General features: G+C 43.8%; 2 protein-coding genes across 4 annotated transcripts in view; one reads left to right on the forward strand and one right to left on the reverse strand.

Moving 5' to 3' along the window:
• The first annotated feature begins 35 nt into the window (after positions 1 to 35).
• LOC142833610 (sodium-dependent glucose transporter 1C-like) lies at positions 36 to 8056 on the forward strand. Its single transcript, XM_075945184.1, has 4 exons — positions 36 to 386; positions 3184 to 3352; positions 4006 to 4122; positions 5102 to 8056. The coding sequence occupies exons 2-4, from the start codon at positions 3304 to 3306 to the stop codon at positions 6313 to 6315; spliced, it is 1380 nt and encodes a 459-aa protein (XP_075801299.1). The 5' UTR covers positions 36 to 386; positions 3184 to 3303; the 3' UTR covers positions 6316 to 8056.
• A 6381-nt stretch (positions 8057 to 14437) lies between these two features.
• Positions 14438 to 17113, reverse strand: part of Rev3l (REV3 like, DNA directed polymerase zeta catalytic subunit) — a 142055-nt gene continuing 139379 nt past the window's right edge. For all 3 annotated transcript variants that reach the window (XM_075945196.1, XM_075945205.1, XM_075945213.1), the window contains one exon: positions 14438 to 15569. In XM_075945196.1, coding sequence (XP_075801311.1) covers positions 15429 to 15569 — 141 coding nt within the window. In that variant the 3' untranslated portion in view covers positions 14438 to 15428. The remainder of the gene's footprint in view (positions 15570 to 17113) is intronic.

Raw genomic sequence — 17113 nt, forward strand, 5'->3', positions numbered from 1 at the left:
GATCCGCGCAGGCGCCCTGCGATCCGGAGGGCGGTGCCCTGGAGCCGTACCTGCCGGATGGGAAGGCTCTGCTCTGGCGTCACGCTCCCTCGTGCTGGTCCCGGAGTTGTCACCCCGGGAGACTCTGGGGCTCGTGGGCGGGGCCGGGCACAGCCCTGCACGCCCGAGGCTGGGGTGCACGGAGCTAGGCAGGTAGAGAGCGTCGTGGAGCCGCCACCCTGGAGTTGGAGCTGGAGTTCCGTGAGGCCGGAGGGCAGCGGCTCCTCCGGGCCGATCCGGGGCCAGAGAATGAGTCCGAAGCTGTGGTCTCCGGGCGGAAAAGCCGTGCCGAGAACGTGCTGCGCTGGTTCACCACCGTGGTGCTGTGTGCCGCCTTCCTGGGGCTGGTGAGAGCTGAGTTTGAAACCCTCTCTGGCCAATGCTGGAGCAAGCGTCCTGCAGGGAACGTGGTCTCCTCAGTGCCCGGTGCCTTGCGTGACCTTTGGGTGCCTTGGTTAATCCCATGGGTCTCAGTTTTGTCATCTGGAAAAAGTGGGCAGAACTCTAATCGTGGAGGGTTATTGTCAGACTCAAATTAAAAATATGTTTTCCAATATGAGCAAACCAACTTTCCTGGGGCAAAGGGGAGATATGGGAGGGGAGCCCAGACCTTTACCAGCTCTCTTTTGCTCCCATCCACTGAAGCGCCAAATCGACCACAGAAAAGCTTTGAGAAATTGCCTCTTCCTGGAGCCCTGACCAAATCCTGCCAGCCGCTTTATTTTGTGGATGGGAAAATAAACCCAGAGAAGAAAGTGGCTTTTTTGGCTAAATGATAGCATTTAAGAACCTGTTTCTTATCCTGTTCTCAGCCCTGTTTAAATCAAGCCTTAAGATCCTTAAATGATTTTCTTCATTCACATACAAGAACAGAAACACCTTTTAAGACCAGTGTCTCTTTCTGTAGCTCCAGCTACTTGGCTTGGAACTCGCTATGTAGACCCAATTGGCCTCTAACTCACAGAGGGTCTCACTATGTAGCCTTGGCTACAGGTGGAACTCACTGTGTAGACCAGGATGGCCTCAAATTCATAGAGATCCACCCGCTTCTGCCTCCTGAGTGATAGACTTGAAGCTGTGGACGGCCCACCGGCCTAAACCTGATCATTTCTGACTTGAGTGGTATGAGGGCGCCTTTGACGAGAGTTGCTTCCCATCCCTTGGCATCTCAGTCTGAGTCTCAGTTCTCTTAAGACTTCGATGGGATGCAGGGAAGGAAGAAGGTGCTGCAGGTGATAGAGACCCTCACTGTGTGCCTGGTCCCGTGAGTGCTTTGAAGAAGTTTGATGAGAGCCTGCACGGGCCACAGGCCTGTAGGTACCTGGTCCTTAGCCCTGGCTTGCTGCTGCTTGGTTTATAGCAGAACAGCGCAACACAACCATTTTTTAAAATTTATTTATATGCAGACTGGGGATTGACCCAAGGGCTTCAAGTATGCCAGGCTTTCCCGCAGCTGTATCCTCTGCCCACAGTCCGTGGTTCTTAAAATTCACACATCTTAGAAACATTTTGGGAATTTCACCTGAAGTGGAGGCGTAACCCTTAGTTCTTGCTAGGACATTATATAACATCTTATTGTAAAAATTATTCTGTCCATGTTATGTGTATTTTTGCTACGAAAGTTTTATAGTCCATATATTTCCCCATGGCTTTGGAATTTGAGGAAAACTGTAGACATAGGAACATTTAAATTGCTTATTGGCCATATTAGGTATAGATATATGCATACGCAATTTAAAGGAAGGACTCCATGTGTGTCAGAAATATTGGCATCTTAATGTAAAAGAGTAATAATTTGGTGTTTCATACTTTAAAATTCTAGCAATTAAATTTCTATACTTAAGCATATAGTATATTTGAAAATATAAGAATATATTTTAAAAATAGTTCATTATATTTTTTTATTTTGGTTCATTGGGTTTGTGTGGAGAGGCCAGAGGTGGCGTCCTTAACTGCTGTCCTCCTTATTGTTTGACAGGGTCTCTCATCGAGCCCGAAGCTTACCAGCTCAGCCAGACTAGCTAGTGAGCTGCAGGGGTTGCTGGGATTCTAGGCATGCTGCTGTGCCTGTGTGTGCTGGATATATAAATTTCTGTGTTTTTTTTTTAAGATTTATTTATTAATTATATATACAGCATCTTACTTGCATGTGTCCCTGCAGGCCAGAAGAGGGCACCAGATCTCATTACAGATGGTTGTGACCCATCATGTGGTTGCTGGGAATTGAACTCAGAACCTCTGGAAGAACAGTCAGTGCTCTTAACCTCTGAGCTATCTGTCCAGCCCGTGCTGGCTAATTTTATATCAAGTTGACACAATTAGAGTTCTCTGAAAGGAAGAAACTTCAATTGAGAAAACGCCTCCATAAGATTTGGCTGTAAGGCATTTTCTTAATCAGTGATGGATGGAAGAGGGCCCAGCCCATTGTGGGTGGTGCCATCCTTGGCTGGTGGTTCTGAGTTCTATAAGAAGGTAAGCTGAGTGGCCCCTCCATGGCCACTGCATCAGCTCCTGCCTCCAGGGTCCTGCCCTGTCCTGGATTCTTTCAATGATGGACTATAGTATGGGGGTGTAAATCTTATGCCCTTTCCTCCCCAACTTGCTTGCCAGTCATGGTGTTTGATTGTAACAAAGAACCCTACCTAAGGAACTGTTCTTTTTATGTGATGATGGAGTTCCAAACTAAGGTCCTCTTGTTGGTGCAGCAGGCAGGTCACTGACTGAGCCATCTCCTTAGCCCCTAGTTTGTTACATACTAACTGTTAATACATAATGGTCATTTAGGGTATTGTTCAATACTGAACAGTTGAAACAAAAGAAAAGTAGTTTTTTTTTTTAAAGTTATGTGTGTTGGAACACACTGGGAGTACCAACATTTGGAGACGGAGACAGGAAGACTGTGATGTTAGGATCTCCAAAACAAAGCAAAAACTTTAAAAAATATCAAGGGTTTCGAATAAAAAGCCGTTGGGAGTGTGTAGCTCTATTGCTATAATGTATGTGTTTCCTTAGGTTTGACTTACTGTCCTCCGAAGGCCCTTATGGTAGATTGTAACCCTCTGCCTGTGGTTTTGTTACCATCCAAAAGCTACTTCTTGGGCAGTGTTTCAGAGATGAGTAAAGCTCTCTTCTTTTTAACTGTAGGGACTGAGTGTTGCTATACTGGGACCCACCTTTCCAGATTTGGCAAGAAATGTGAACCAGAACATCAGCAGCCTGTCTTTCATCTTTGTGGGCCGGGCCTCTGGATACTTAGGTGGCTCTATGATCGGAGGAGTTCTTTTTGGGTGCATTAATCACTTTTTACTTTTGGGTAAGCAAACACTGCCTTTTTACTTCCTTGTTTCTGTCAACAAATTTACAGCTAAGATCTAACTATAGACGATTGTTGATACCTGCGACGGGCACTGTGCTGGCCTCCGCCTGGCAGCTGGAGCTGAGTTCCTCTTTCCGCTTTGGCAGCAGGAGGGAGTCTGTACCGATCCCACTGTAAACTTGATTGACCCTTGGGAGCAGTGTTGATAAGCCTGAGCAATGCTGGCATTTAATGTCGGCTCTGCTTCAGGCTCACACACTGGCTGACCTCGAAGCTCTGCTTATCTGGGGGTAGGGCAGGGCTTCTGGGGCCCTGGGGGTCAGAATAACTCCTGGAACCTGGCCAGGCTCTGTGGAGTTGGGGTTGAAGATGAAGGATCAGGGGACAGAAGGGAAGTGATGTAGGCGGTATTTCAGTCCTACTGCCTATATCAGAGATGAACACAGACTGATCCTCTCGAACCCTGACCCTGGAAGAGAGGGCAGAGCTGTTAGCATGCCTTTTTCAATAAATTGGCATGACTAAAGATAATTCGATTGAGACATTAAAACTCCTGTGGAAACAAATATACTTTATTGCTGATGAATATGTAAATGCTTTGTTACCCAAAACAGAGCTGTTTTAGCCAGCCTTCTAATGTTTCTTTTCAGGGGTGTCCCTTTCTGCTACCACAGTTGGCCTTTACCTTACTCCGTTCTGCAGGACAGCAGTCTTACTGGTTGTCATGATGTCTGTCTTCGGGATTTCAATGGGCGTTCTGGATACAGGTTAGTGAAGCCCGTGTTGTCATCTGCACTGCCCGGGACACTACTGCTAGGAACAGGAAGGCAGACGACATTACACTGTCATTGGGATGTCAGGCTGGGCCACCGCACCTGGTCACCTAGCAGCGACATCAGAACATCTTTTGAGCGTTTGCCTATGAAATCAGCATCAGTGGTGTTTCTCAGTGAGAAGAGGGGATTCAGGATATCCAAACATGGAAGGCTGCCCCTCCCACGGGTGGTGTAGTACAGATAGCATCTGGTCCTTTAAGAAGCCACTAGCGGACCCTCTTCACGGGGTAACGTGACGTTTGCTCCCCTCCACGGTCCTCCATCCCTGTCCTCCCCGCTCTCATGTTGTTGGACAGATTGTGGGACTATTGTATACATTAGGTTCCGTTTGGTTGTGAGACTGTGGAGTGAAATGTATGCTTGTCTGAAAGTTAAATAGAGAGCCAGAGACTTGATGCTTCTGGCTGTCACCTCATAGGCTGTCCAGCAGGATAGTGCAAGGGCGGAGAGCTGTGCTTGGTGCTGGATGTATGTCACAATCCTGGGTATGGACTTCCGTGGCAGTGGCTGCCAGGTGCAAGAATAGAAAGCTTTGCTGATTTGGCTACTATCTGGTGCTAAAATCAATCTCTCTCTTGCAGATAGGTGTGTGTGTGTGTGTTATATCTGTATACCCCCTGGTGTGGTGCTAGCACATTTTATAGAACGCCTTTGCCAATGTGCCTGGCCCTAGGGGGTAGTGGTTTCCAGCTCGTAGATTCTGTGTGTTAGGAAGAGATACTGTGATACATCTGCTGGTGAGCGGGGGTCAGAGCTCTCACACATAGCTTCGCCTTACTGCAGGCTTTGCATCAGCGTGTTGACTCTGGGTGGGACCAGTGCCCCGCCCCCCACACCCTGCATTTTTTAAATAGTGATGTAGTGTTCTTATTAACTGACTGTTAATTTAGAGAATTTCTTTTGTTGGCAGGTGGGAACGTCCTCATCTTGGATCTTTGGGGGGACAAAGGAGCCCCACACATGCAGGCCTTGCACTTCAGCTTCGCCTTGGGTGCCTTCCTGGCTCCCCTACTGGCTAAGTTGGCCTGGGGTACAACAGCGTCCACTCAGAACCACACAGAGTCCGACTTTGACCCTCTAATGCTGAACCGATCCTCTGAAGCCACCTCAGACTCTCTGTTTGCGGTACCCGAGGACATGAATCTGCTGTGGGCGTACGCTTCCATCGGCACCTATGTCCTAGTAGTTTCTGTCTTTCTGTTTGGTCTGTTTTGTAAGAAACGCTCAAAGCAGGAAAAAGCCACAATATCTGCCCAGGAAGCTCGAAGAGCGAAGTATCACAGGGCCCTGCTCTGCCTCCTCTTCGTCTTCTTCTTCTTTTATGTTGGAGCCGAGGTGACCTACGGCTCTTACGTATTCTCCTTCGCCACCACCCATGTTGGCATGAAAGAAACTGAAGCAGCTGGCTTGAACTCCGTCTTCTGGGGGGCCTTCGCAGCCTGCAGGGGCCTGGCCATCTTCTTTGCCACATTCCTACAGCCTGGAACCATGATTGTATTGTGCAACATTGGCAGCCTTGCTTCATCTTTGTTTCTGGTGCTTTTTGACAAGAGCCCTCTCTGCCTCTGGATCGCGACTGCTGTGTATGGAGCCTCGATGGCAGCCACATTTCCCAGTGGCATTTCCTGGATCGAGCAGTACACCACCTTAACTGGGAAGTCTGCAGCATTCTTTGTAGTTGGTGCTGCTCTGGGGGAAATGGCGATTCCTGCAGTCATCGGAATTCTTCAGGGACACTACCCAGACCTGCCAGTGGTTCTGTACACGGGTCTGGGGTCAGCCATCTTCACTGCAGTTCTTTTTCCTGTGATGTATAAACTAGCCACCTTACCCCTGGAACGCCAGCGCAAAGGAAGGAAGAGTGAAGACCAGAGAGCTTTGCTTTCCAGCTCTGAGCTCAATGACTGTGACGAAGAGAATGAAGAGGAAGATGCCGAAAAATGGAATGAAATGGATTTTGAAGTGGTTGAAACGAGTGACCCAACGCGGGAGTCTCTAAGGGACCCACCTAGAGGGGTCCTGATGGAGCCCACCCCTAAGGCTTCTGGTCAGTACCTCTCAGATGGGTACTTTTCAGTCAACAGTAGCAGTTCTCTTGTGCGTCACCAGGACAAGAGGGACTGACAGTCAGAGGTGACTTACTGAACGGCTTCATTGCGTAACAACCACTCCTAGGACACCGCTCAGAGCAGGGCTTGCTTCGGCAATGGAAGTTTGTGCGCATTCACCGCAAGCGCTGAAACGATTTGAAGTGCTTGCTGTAGGCGCCTCAAGAACCCTCTGTACACCATGGCTCTTGCCAGGAGACCGTTTCCTGGCCTCCACCACTCAGAAGGCATTTCCGTGGGTAGAGCCGGGTAGAGTGCCAGTAGTTAGTTACAGGGTAGGACAGTGGAGCTACTGGGCTGAGCAAACGATCGTACCGGGGCTTGTAGAGAACGGTCACGTGAAAGAGCCAAACTTTGGAAACAGAGATAGTTTTCTCATTTTACCCCCTGTGTAGGGTTGAGCAGAAGAGTACTGCTGACCAACTATTTCTGTGAGAACACAGCAGGCCATGGTTTCTAGATCAATATCTAGTTTCCTCCCTGACTTCACATTGAGCTTTGACACGAGTCTGGCGTTTTTGGTCTCCTGTGATTCTAGAAATGCAAATGAGATTATTTTGAAATTTTAGGGTTTGGGTTTACTTTGTTTCTTGAGTCTTACTTTACAATCCAGGCCGGCCTGGAATTTACTAACTAGCCCAGGTCTCTGCCTCCTGAATTTTGTCCTAGAGGCGTGGGTCACCATGCACGGTGAACTGTGTGAGCTTTAAAGTTGCGCAATATTTTTGCTAAAGTAGCCCATTCATTTCAGGCGGAATGTGAAACAGCAAGGCTGGTCAGCCTCTGAACGGGGCCGCGGCTTGTGAAGGCACAGTTTAGCAAGCCCTTTGATAGCTGCTGCGTCCACTGATCGCCAACACGCCCCTTTCCCTCAGGCTGAAGGACCGGCACTTAAGAATTCTAGTAATTTCTGTTCTTGTTTCCCGTGCACTTAAACACATTTTTTTCCCCAATCACAATATCATGTTCCATGCAGTACAGCAATTCATTGCATTTCAGAGATTATGGTATTTTTGCTGACACTTTAAAAGAGAGAGGTTATTTTTATATATGAATCTATATCGTGTTCAGAGAGGATCTGGAGACATTCTTTTGATTTTATGTAATTATTTTTTTTCTTTAGCTTTTACTTTTTTTCCAGTGCGGGTGACTGAACGAACACAGGGCCATGCCCTTGCTAAGCAAGTGCTCCACCACTGAGCCAAGTTCCCGGTGTCTTAGGTTCAATCATAGAAGCTATTTTGGAGTTTACTATGTTAGCAGAAGTGGTGTGCGTGGGTCCTTTGGTGCCCATAGCCTCCCTCAGTAACAGAGCCTGGGGCTGGGCCTGGCTGTTTTAGGATTTGACTCCCACTGGGTTGGGGTGTTAATCACATTTGTACTGTAAACCAGGCTAAAAGTTTAGTTTACAAATGAGTCACTATCTTCTTTGGTGACTGGAGATCTTGTGTCTCTGTCTCCAGGACTACTCCTGGGGTTTGAAGTATCTGGAAACCAAAATAAAGATGAGAAGACAGGGTGATGGCCTAGGGAGTCAGGGATGAGGGACAGAATGGGCCATCCTTTGGGAAATGGCTTATATTTCTCAGGTTTTATGCGGAGTGACAATGAATAGCTGTCTGGCTGCAATGTGTTTGTTATCTTACCAGATATTAAGAATTTGCTTTTCTTAAAAAAAAAAAGTGCTTTGTTTTTTATTAAGTGAAATATAACAACACCTTCTTGTAAAAAAAGATTAAATTTTTTTTTCTGTGTGTGACTTTTGTGACGTTATGTAAGTGTTCCAACATGGGTGCCTGGTGCTGGGAAAGTCCAGAAGAGAGGGGGTCGGATCCCCTGGAACTGGAGTTATAGATGCTGTCAGCCACCATGTGGCTGCTGGGAATAGAACTTTCCAGATCCTCTCAAAGAGCAGCCAGTGCTCTTAACTGCTGAACTGTTTTTCGAAACAGCCCCATAACACCTTTCTGGAGCACTGCCTATGACCTCCCATATGCCTCTGGGCACACTGGTTCAGGTTACTTAACACAATTCTGCCCCACTTTGCAGAATGCTTGTTAGGCAAAAGGTGGCAGCTGGCACTGGAGTCTTCTTAAACACAGATTCTACCTTCAGCATCTACTTTGCAGGGCAGAAGGTGGCATCAGGAAGAGAGGCACGGTGATAAGAACTTGACATAGAGTTTGAAAATCCACACTGGAAATCTCCCACACCAAAGTGTAAATTGCCACATGAGAACATAGTCATTGTCATAGCGTGGATGTATTTTTAGGTTGGAAGGAAACAACTGAGCTCAGGTAGAAAAAAAAATATTCGTAGGGAAATATCTTCTGGTGCACAGTAGCCAATGGTCAAGTTTCCTGTTGCTGACAAGATCTAGCTGTTTGCAACCTTGACAATGCGGCATGACTTGACTGTTCGCACACTGAGGGTCATTGTCAGGGAGGACTCTGCTCTTTACTGGACGTGGGCGTATCTTCCAGGGACACCTGTTTGCTGGCAGTGTAATGGTGGAGGCTCCTGTTTCCTGCTGGCTATCGGCTGGTCACTTCCATGGGTTTGTCAAAGTCTCCCACGGTTCCTCTCCAGGCTATACTCTTAAGTTCCCTTAAAACACGGCAGCCTGCCCAAAGCAAGCAGGAAAATCCCCTCCTGCGACAGCGAATCCCTGTCGAGCCAGAGTTGTGTGGCGTGGATGTACAGAGGACTGCATCCTAACACCTTTGCCCTCTTTGTCTAGCTCGAAGGAAATCACAGGTTCTGCCACAATGCAGGCCAGAGGCTAGACAGGCTTGTGAACCTGTGGATTCATTGTCGGGAGTGTGTGCCATACTTAGTCAAGCTTTTCAGAGCATTACAACTATAGCCAAGGTAGATGTCTCAGTAATTATAGGTGCCACCTTGTATTAGGGTGCTCTAGAATGAATATATGTGAATATATAATATATATGAGTATGTATACATGGGTTATATTCTAATATATATTAGTTATACATAATATATGTTATATAATAATAGTCTAAATATGACAGGAACATTCATGTCAATATAATCTTTGTTTCTGCAACTGATCACATGACCGTAGCTGGTATTTAGAACTGCCTTCCGATACTACACATTCTGTATTTCCTCCACCCTCTACAAGCACTTCCGCAGGTCGTGGGTCTTTTCCTGGAGTGACCCATACCATCATCCCTGATCGGTCTGTGCCCTTTGTCATCCTGCTTGGATCAGGCTGTTATAGTTTTCCATTGATTTTAACCACAGGATCCTTCTTACCTCCATTTTGGAAAAGGAATTCAATTCCCTCATGGTAACTTAATCAATCATTCCTCTGAACACTGTTATTCCTTTCTTGGCTGGTTGGCTCAAGGACATCAGAAGCCCACAGTGGCCAGGGGCAAGTCTGAGCTTCCAGTTCAATGGAATATTTGCTATTGCTCATAGAAGGAATGTGCCCCACTTTGGAACCAAAACTTCTAGACCAAAAATTAAGATTGCGGAAATAGAAAGCAAAAACTTTCCTAGTTGATCACTACAGGTGATAGTGAGTGGAACCATTCCCCTTTCTGTCCCTTGATTCCTGGACCCATGGGAGAAACCTTAACATATATATTTGATGCTGATTCAAAATATATACCACCTATCCACTCGAAAACCCCCAGTCAGCCCTATAGGCTGCTGCAACCTCATTGGCGGTGAAACTGTCTTCAAAAGCATTCTATTTTTCAGGCCAGCTGTTTCAGGATGCTGAGGAACATGGGAAGATCCGTAGATTCCATGATTGTGAGCCCATTGTTACACTTCCATTTAAGTCCTTCCTGCAGGTACACCTGGCAGCTTCTCCATGCCCTCCTGGTCCTCTAGGATGCTGAACCCTCCCCCACTGGTGGGGTTCCTGTTTGCCACCCTCCCTTCCTTCTCTAATCTCCTTGGGCTCCTTGGACTCAGAGGTTTCATTAAAACCTCACTGTCTTATTGCAAACAGCTTGTTCTCGGTAGAGCTCGAAGGCCAAAGATTGCACACTAGATTTCTAAGGTGGTGCCGCTTTTAATCCCAGAAGCGGGTGGATCTCTATGAGTTCAAGGTCAGCCTGGTCTACAGAGCAAGTTCCAGGACAGGCTCCAAAGCTACACAGAGAAATCTTACCTCGGAAAAACCAACCAGCCAGCCAAACAAAACGAAACAAAACCAAATTGTCGGATTGTAACAACTTCTGCTACCACACAAACAAATGATTCCAAGTCTCTTATCTCTAGCTTTTTCTACTTTCCACTCTTAAAAAAAAAAAAACTCTATTCTTTCTTTGCTCTCTGCTCTAGAAAACAAATCTCTGAAGACCTTTGTTTAAACTCTTATCTCAGGATTTGCAAATTTATTGGGTGTGGTTAAAGTCTGTGACAAATGTCATCTTAAAACTTGTCACAAAAGTTGATGGTTTAATTACACATAGGAAATTAGGTAATCTTAATGCTACCCCATGTTTGTATGTAACTTGGATTCAACTTTTTTTTTTTTAAATAGTCAACCAATGCTCAGTTTATTTCTCTCTCTCTCTTGGTTTTCTGAGACAAGGATTCTCTACATAACAGTTCTGGCTGTGCTGGAACTCACTCTGTAGACCAGGCTGGCCTCAGACTCAGAGATCTGCTTGCCTCTGCCTCCGGAGTGCTGGTATTAAAGGCATGCGCCACCACTGCCGGGCTCAATTTATTTTTCATGGTTCACTTACAACGGTACTTTCCCAGGTCTCTGAATTCATTTTAGTTACTTGGCCCCTGAAGGTATTTATGTATCAACTAATTCACATTTAGAAAAAAATCACAAAACCACCTGCCCATGTAACAGTGAAGTATCATATTTACAGTTGTTTATCTGAGGATGAATTATCCTGAAGTATAATACTGTGCCATAGCACCTTGAAGCTGAACTCTAATGAAATGTTCACTGATACTGACCTGCCGAGGATGCAAAGAGTGTTTTCTAAAGGCTGGGAATTAACTGGTGTCAACCCCCTCCTGGAATCAAAGCCTAGGAGAGAGGGTCCACAAGGTAAATATTAACTTTCCCCTCATCTCTTGTTTAGAGGAATAGATCTGCTATGGTATACTGTATATGTAACTTGGATTCAACTCTTGTTTAGGAAATGGAAAAAAAGGGGGGGGGGGAGTAATATGCCTGATGGGTTCACCTGGGAATAAACAGCAACCATGTAGCTGGCAGCCATCTTTACTAAGGTTAAAGAGAGCAAATGCCATGAACTTTCACCACCATCGTGATTAAGATTACCACAGGGTAGAAACCAACTAACCAGTCATAAAACTTCTTAGTCCTACTGAGCCCTCTGCTTCTCAGTGTATCTCTTTTATAATAAGGAGGCAACAGCAGGTCTCCAAGATATTATGGATTATGATGGATTTTTGTATGATTTTGTCTTGAGAGTAAAAATTTCAGAAAAGAAACAGCATGTTTGATGAATAAGGTATGTTCAATGAAGGTTTATAAATTCCTACAGTTATGTCTCTGTACGTAAACAAAAACTGACTTAGAGATGTGGATCTAGCCATTTATGTCTTTGCTGTGTTTAACACCAGGCTTCTAGAAACTTTCAGATAAGAAACAACATAGCCTCTTTTTCTTTGCTAACTTTGTTAAACTTTAGCTATTTGAATAAATTGAGTTATACAAAAAATTGTGATATTCTATACAGGTACACAGTAAAAGGGTCAGGAAATAAAGGTTTCCAGTCTCTCTGTGGACTGTATTTATGGTTTTTTAAGTTCTCGGTTTCTCTGTGGACTCTATTTAGTGTTTAAAGCTTTATTTTGATTCTAAAGGATCATCAATTAAATCTCAAATTTTTAAGGCCCAAACTTAACAGGGATAAAACTATAAAGTCTTTATTTTCTAAGTTACGAGCTTGTTGTAAACTGTTGAAGATAATTGAGATATGTGCTCAAGGACCACTATCCTTGTAGTCACGTGAAATTCAAATGGGATTCATGTACAAGGACCTTTTGCCTTCTGTAGATGCCAGTGGTTCTCAACCTTAACAGTGCTGCGACCCTTAACATTGTTCATTTGTGGTGATCTCCAACCATAAAGTTATTTTTTTAAGTATTTATTTATTTATTATATATACAATATTCTTTCTGCATGTATGCCCGAAGGCCAGAAGAGGGCACCAGACCTCATTACAGATGGCTATGAGCCACCATGTGGTTGCTAGGAATTGAACTCAGGACCTTTGGAAGAGCAGGCAATGTTCTTAACTGCTGAGCCATCTCTCCAGCCCCATAAAGTTATTTTTGTTGATACTTCATAACTCTAATTTTGCTTCTGTTATGAATGGTAATGTAAATATCTGGTATGCAGGATATCTGATATGTGCCCCCAGAGTGGCAATGACCCACAGGCCAAGAACCACTGGTATAACATATGATGTTTAGTTACTCCAAAAGTAAGTCAAAACTAAATTTATTTAAAAATCAGGCATACTTAATAGATTACATGATGGTCCTCAAACTCCTTAAAGAATTTAAAATATTCAATAAAAAAAGCTTCCCTCGATAGACAGAAATGCCAGCCCCTAAGGTTACCTCCAGCGAAGATGATGGGGGTACAAATGAACTCCACTGGGAACTTGCTTTAAATGGGACAAAGCTGGTCACTGTGAAGAAGTGCTCCATGCCTTGCCTGTTGCCAGGGCCCTGCGACAACTGTGAACACATTAGGGTTGACTGCCTTACCCTGCCTTATGAAGGCAGGTTAGTTTTCCCACATTCCTCATCTACAGGAAAACCTCAGACTTTGTGGGTCAGCCGAAGACAGACAACCTCTGCCCACAAGAAAACCATCAAGATGACCACAGAGGAGCATGCAGTAACCCTCCAGGTAGAGGCTTAGTCTCTGTCACTTTCACTGATACAGAGGCCATTTGGATTACATTTTCTGCTCAAATTTACCCTTCTCAGGTCTCTGATGGTGTTGATGGTTGGCCTTCACTTTATCAGTTTAGCAACAGCAAGCAACAAGTTTCTCTCCAAAAGGCTGCAGGTGCTTGGTCAGTCCATTTCATATGTAAACACCAGTGCCTGTTTTTTCTAGAGCTACTCAGTGTCCCTCTCTGAGGAAGGCTTACCCACAGGTTCCACGCTGAAAGAGAAACTCACAAAGTGGGTTTGAATGTAAATACTCAAGCTACCATGATACTATTTACTAACTAAATTTACCTTTATTTAAAAGGACTTGCTGAAGGGTTTTTGATCCTACTGAACGTACTGGCTTTGTGGGAGCCCAGGCAGTTTGGATGCTCACCTTACTAGACCTGGATGGAGGTGGGTGGTCCTTGGACTTCCCACAGGACAGGGAACCGATTGCTCTTTGGGCTGACAAGGGAGGGGGACTTGATTGGGGGAAGGGGAGGGAAATGGGAGGCGGTGGCAGGGAAGAGACAGAAATCTTTAATAAATATAAAAAAAATAAAAGAACTTACTGAAATTTCAATGACTGCTCTCAGTAATCAATCATCTGTGTCTAATGGTAAATGCTTGTATGGAAAAAGGAAAAGTTTAAAGTTTATGTAAATTGTCAGGGTCTAAGAAAGTCATTTAAGGTGTGTGAACACAAACTGTGAAGGTCTGAGGAAGTGATGTAAAGTGTGTGGAAATGAGCAGTGCTTCAGATTTCTTTCCCTCTGGCTATGCTATTGTTATATTATCCTTGACTTAAAAAATTCAAAGTTTTAACATATTAATCAGTGTAGTTCTGATAAGCTATAATTTAACCTTGTAAACGGCTAGCTACTATTTAGTCACAGGCCTCAAAATTTAAATCTCCTTTGGTTGTTTTCCAAATATAGATTTAAAAGTGTTTTTTTTTGTTTGTGTGTGTGTGTGTGTGTGTATGTGTATGTGTGTGCTGAAAACATCTCTGTTCAATCCAGCCCTCTGGACAGAGAAAAGAATGCTCATGCTTTTAACCCAAAACCATCCTTTTGTTATGGCTCAAAGGCGTTAGTTAGTCCACTAAGTTTACCTCATTAAAATTCAGGAACACCTAGGGTTAGATGGAACCCATGTTGCCTATAGAACAGATGAAGAGAATTCTACTTATGGCAAGATAAAAGTCACAGCACTATACTTCATATTTTATTCAATTTTCAATTTGGTTTCCATTATTAACTCTTAAAACAAAATGATTTCCAGTTTAAAAAACAATGCACTGACCACATAATTCCTTTTTCATTTTATACAGTTATACAAATATCCTAAATACACATTTGTGTTCAAGGGATGGCAAATAAGATTAACTGTACAGTACATAAGGAAAGAAAATATTTTAAGCATATTTAGAAGCAATAGAAATGTCTATACAAAACAAGCAAAATGGAATAAATTTTTTTATTTTATTTTTAAAGTATTGCAACAGGCCCACAGGTTTGTAACAAAAATGTCTTTGCACAGTTCCTCACAATGCCCCATTAGTAGCTAAAGCAAGACAGCGGTCTTTAGAAAAGAATGTTTCAAAAAATGCTACACATGGTACTATTTGCACAGTTTGATCAAAATAACAAATCTACCTTTGAGTCAAGCAAAACCTAGGAGATATACCAACAACGTGAAAATTATTGTATAAAATTCATTGCACATTATTTTACTCCGTTGTTTGAAAAGTAAAAAAGTGTATTTACAAAATATTTTGCAGTCAAAATTATAAAGTGAGTGGATATCTCTAAGCAACACGTCTTGATACAGACAGTTTAAGGAATACACACGAATGACTTTCTTTTAAGAGGTTCTCAGTGTTCCTTCCACATGGGGAAGTAAACGTGATCTGTTCAAATGGATTTACAAGATGGTACATAAACTGGAGCAAATCCAACACTTACATTATTATAAAACAAGGTTAAAAGGTGAAAGAATGAGAAATTTGTACATTGTAAGAAGTGAGCTATTCAGAGATCAACATGTATACTTTTTAATTCAGTTAGCAGAAATCTTCATAGTCTTCGATGACAGACAGACAATGGACATCTTGGACTGGATGGATGTTGAAAAGCACCATGCAGAGGAGTTGAGTGGTAAACACTGAACAAATAGCACCTGTAGTTCTGTGATACTGATAACTTAAAACTGGTCCAGTAACTGCCGGAGATATGGTGCCTTGGATAATTCTCTGTTTACTCGTGAGAGTTTGAAAAGTACTGGGCAGTTGAGAGAAACACATGGGATATGTCGGTCAAAGGAACCTGTACAGTTCCTGCATATCTGAAAGTGTAAGAAAAACAGATAAAACAGTAAGAAAAACATCTATGTATTTATGCAAATACATTTTTAAATCCCTTCTGCTCACTCAGATAACCAGCAAGCTTAATTCAGTATAGAAAATTTCATCTGCTTAATCTCCCAGAAACCTTGCTTACTGTTTATGAGCAAGGTATTTCTAAAGGCTAGTTCACAAAAAGTTCCTGATGGCAGAGGAGTGGTTTCTGGTGGGTTTGGCTGGGGCGTGGCTATCAGTTAAGGATCTGTTGGAGGCCCCACTTGTTCTTCCCAGCCGCCCAGCTAGCTTACACCCGAAAACAGAAACTATTAACTAAATCATTGCTTGGCCTAACTTCTTATTGGCTAACTCTAACATCTTAGTTTAACCCATTCTAGCAGTCTGTATATCACCACAAGGTTGTGGCCTACCAGCAAAGTTTCAGCACATCTAATCTCCAGCAATGAATGGATCCATGGCTTCTCCCTCTGCCCTCCTTTCTCCCAGAATTCAGTCCAGCTTTCCCTGTCTACCTAAGTACTGCCTTGCTATAGGTCCAAAGCAGTTTCTTTATTCATTAATGGTAATCACAGCACACAGAGGGGACTCCCACATCAAGGATCCCTATATAAGCTGCCCTGGAACACAATAAAGGGGACATTCTTGGGGTTTTCAAGGAAGACCCATGTGTCTGTCTCTGTGTCTAAATCTCCAGGCTCCTTTCCTGGCTTGCGAATTCCCGTAGTACAGACGTACAGTACACAAATGTGATTATATAGAACTAAGATGCTCTGCATAGCTAAGGAAACAGTCAGTGGTGGAATGGGAGAAAATATCAGAAGACCATTTATGCGATAAGAAATACCCAGATAAGGAACACAAACTCAAAGGCAAACCCAGAGAAGCAGTTAACATGACCAACAAGCAGGCAATAATAAACAACACCACAGTGGAGATCTGCTGTGATGGCATGTTCTTGTAATCCTTCAAGCTCGAGAATCCTGAGTTCTAGGCTAACCTGGGCTATAATATTCTCTTTCAAAAAACTAAAGCCAGCCGGGCGATGGTGGCACATGCCTTTAATCCCAGCACTCGGGAGACAGAGGCAGGCGGATCTCTGTGAGTTCGAGACCAGCCTAGTCTACAGAGCTAGTTCCAGGACAGGCTCCAAAGCCACAGAGAAACCCTGTTTCGAAAAACCAAAAACAAACAAACAAACAAAAAAAACTAAAGCCAACACACAAATCTACAATGAGATATCATTTAATACCAATTAGAATAGTTATTTTTAAAAAAGATAACCAGAAAACAGTACAGTGATTCCTTAAGATTCAGAACAAAACTATCATAATGCGATTACTACTTTTACTTTAATTAATTTATTTTTTAATTTTTGAGATAGTGTTTCTCTGTGTAACAGTCCTGGCTATCCTAGAACTCACTTTGTAGACCAGGTTGACCTTGAACTCACAGAGATCCGCCTGCTTCTGCCTACAAGTGCTGGCATTAAAGGTGTGTGTCACCATGCCTGGAGATGCAACTATTTCTA

This window comes from Microtus pennsylvanicus, chromosome 1 (assembly GCF_037038515.1).
Source record: "Microtus pennsylvanicus isolate mMicPen1 chromosome 1, mMicPen1.hap1, whole genome shotgun sequence".
Taxonomy (NCBI): domain Eukaryota; kingdom Metazoa; phylum Chordata; class Mammalia; order Rodentia; family Cricetidae; genus Microtus; species Microtus pennsylvanicus.

What these genes read in the sequence shown, in the direction of transcription:
- LOC142833610 (XM_075945184.1), top strand. Translation starts at nt 3,304, where the DNA reads ATGATCGGAGGAGTTCTTTTTGGGTGCATTAATCACTTTTTACTTTTG. An exon ending in TAATCACTTTTTACTTTTGG is followed by an intron (nt 3,353 to 4,005) that starts GTAAGCAAACAC and finishes GTTTCTTTTCAG; the next exon opens with GGGTGTCCCTTTCTGCTACC. An exon ending in AATGGGCGTTCTGGATACAG is followed by an intron (nt 4,123 to 5,101) that starts GTTAGTGAAGCC and finishes TTTTGTTGGCAG; the next exon opens with GTGGGAACGTCCTCATCTTG.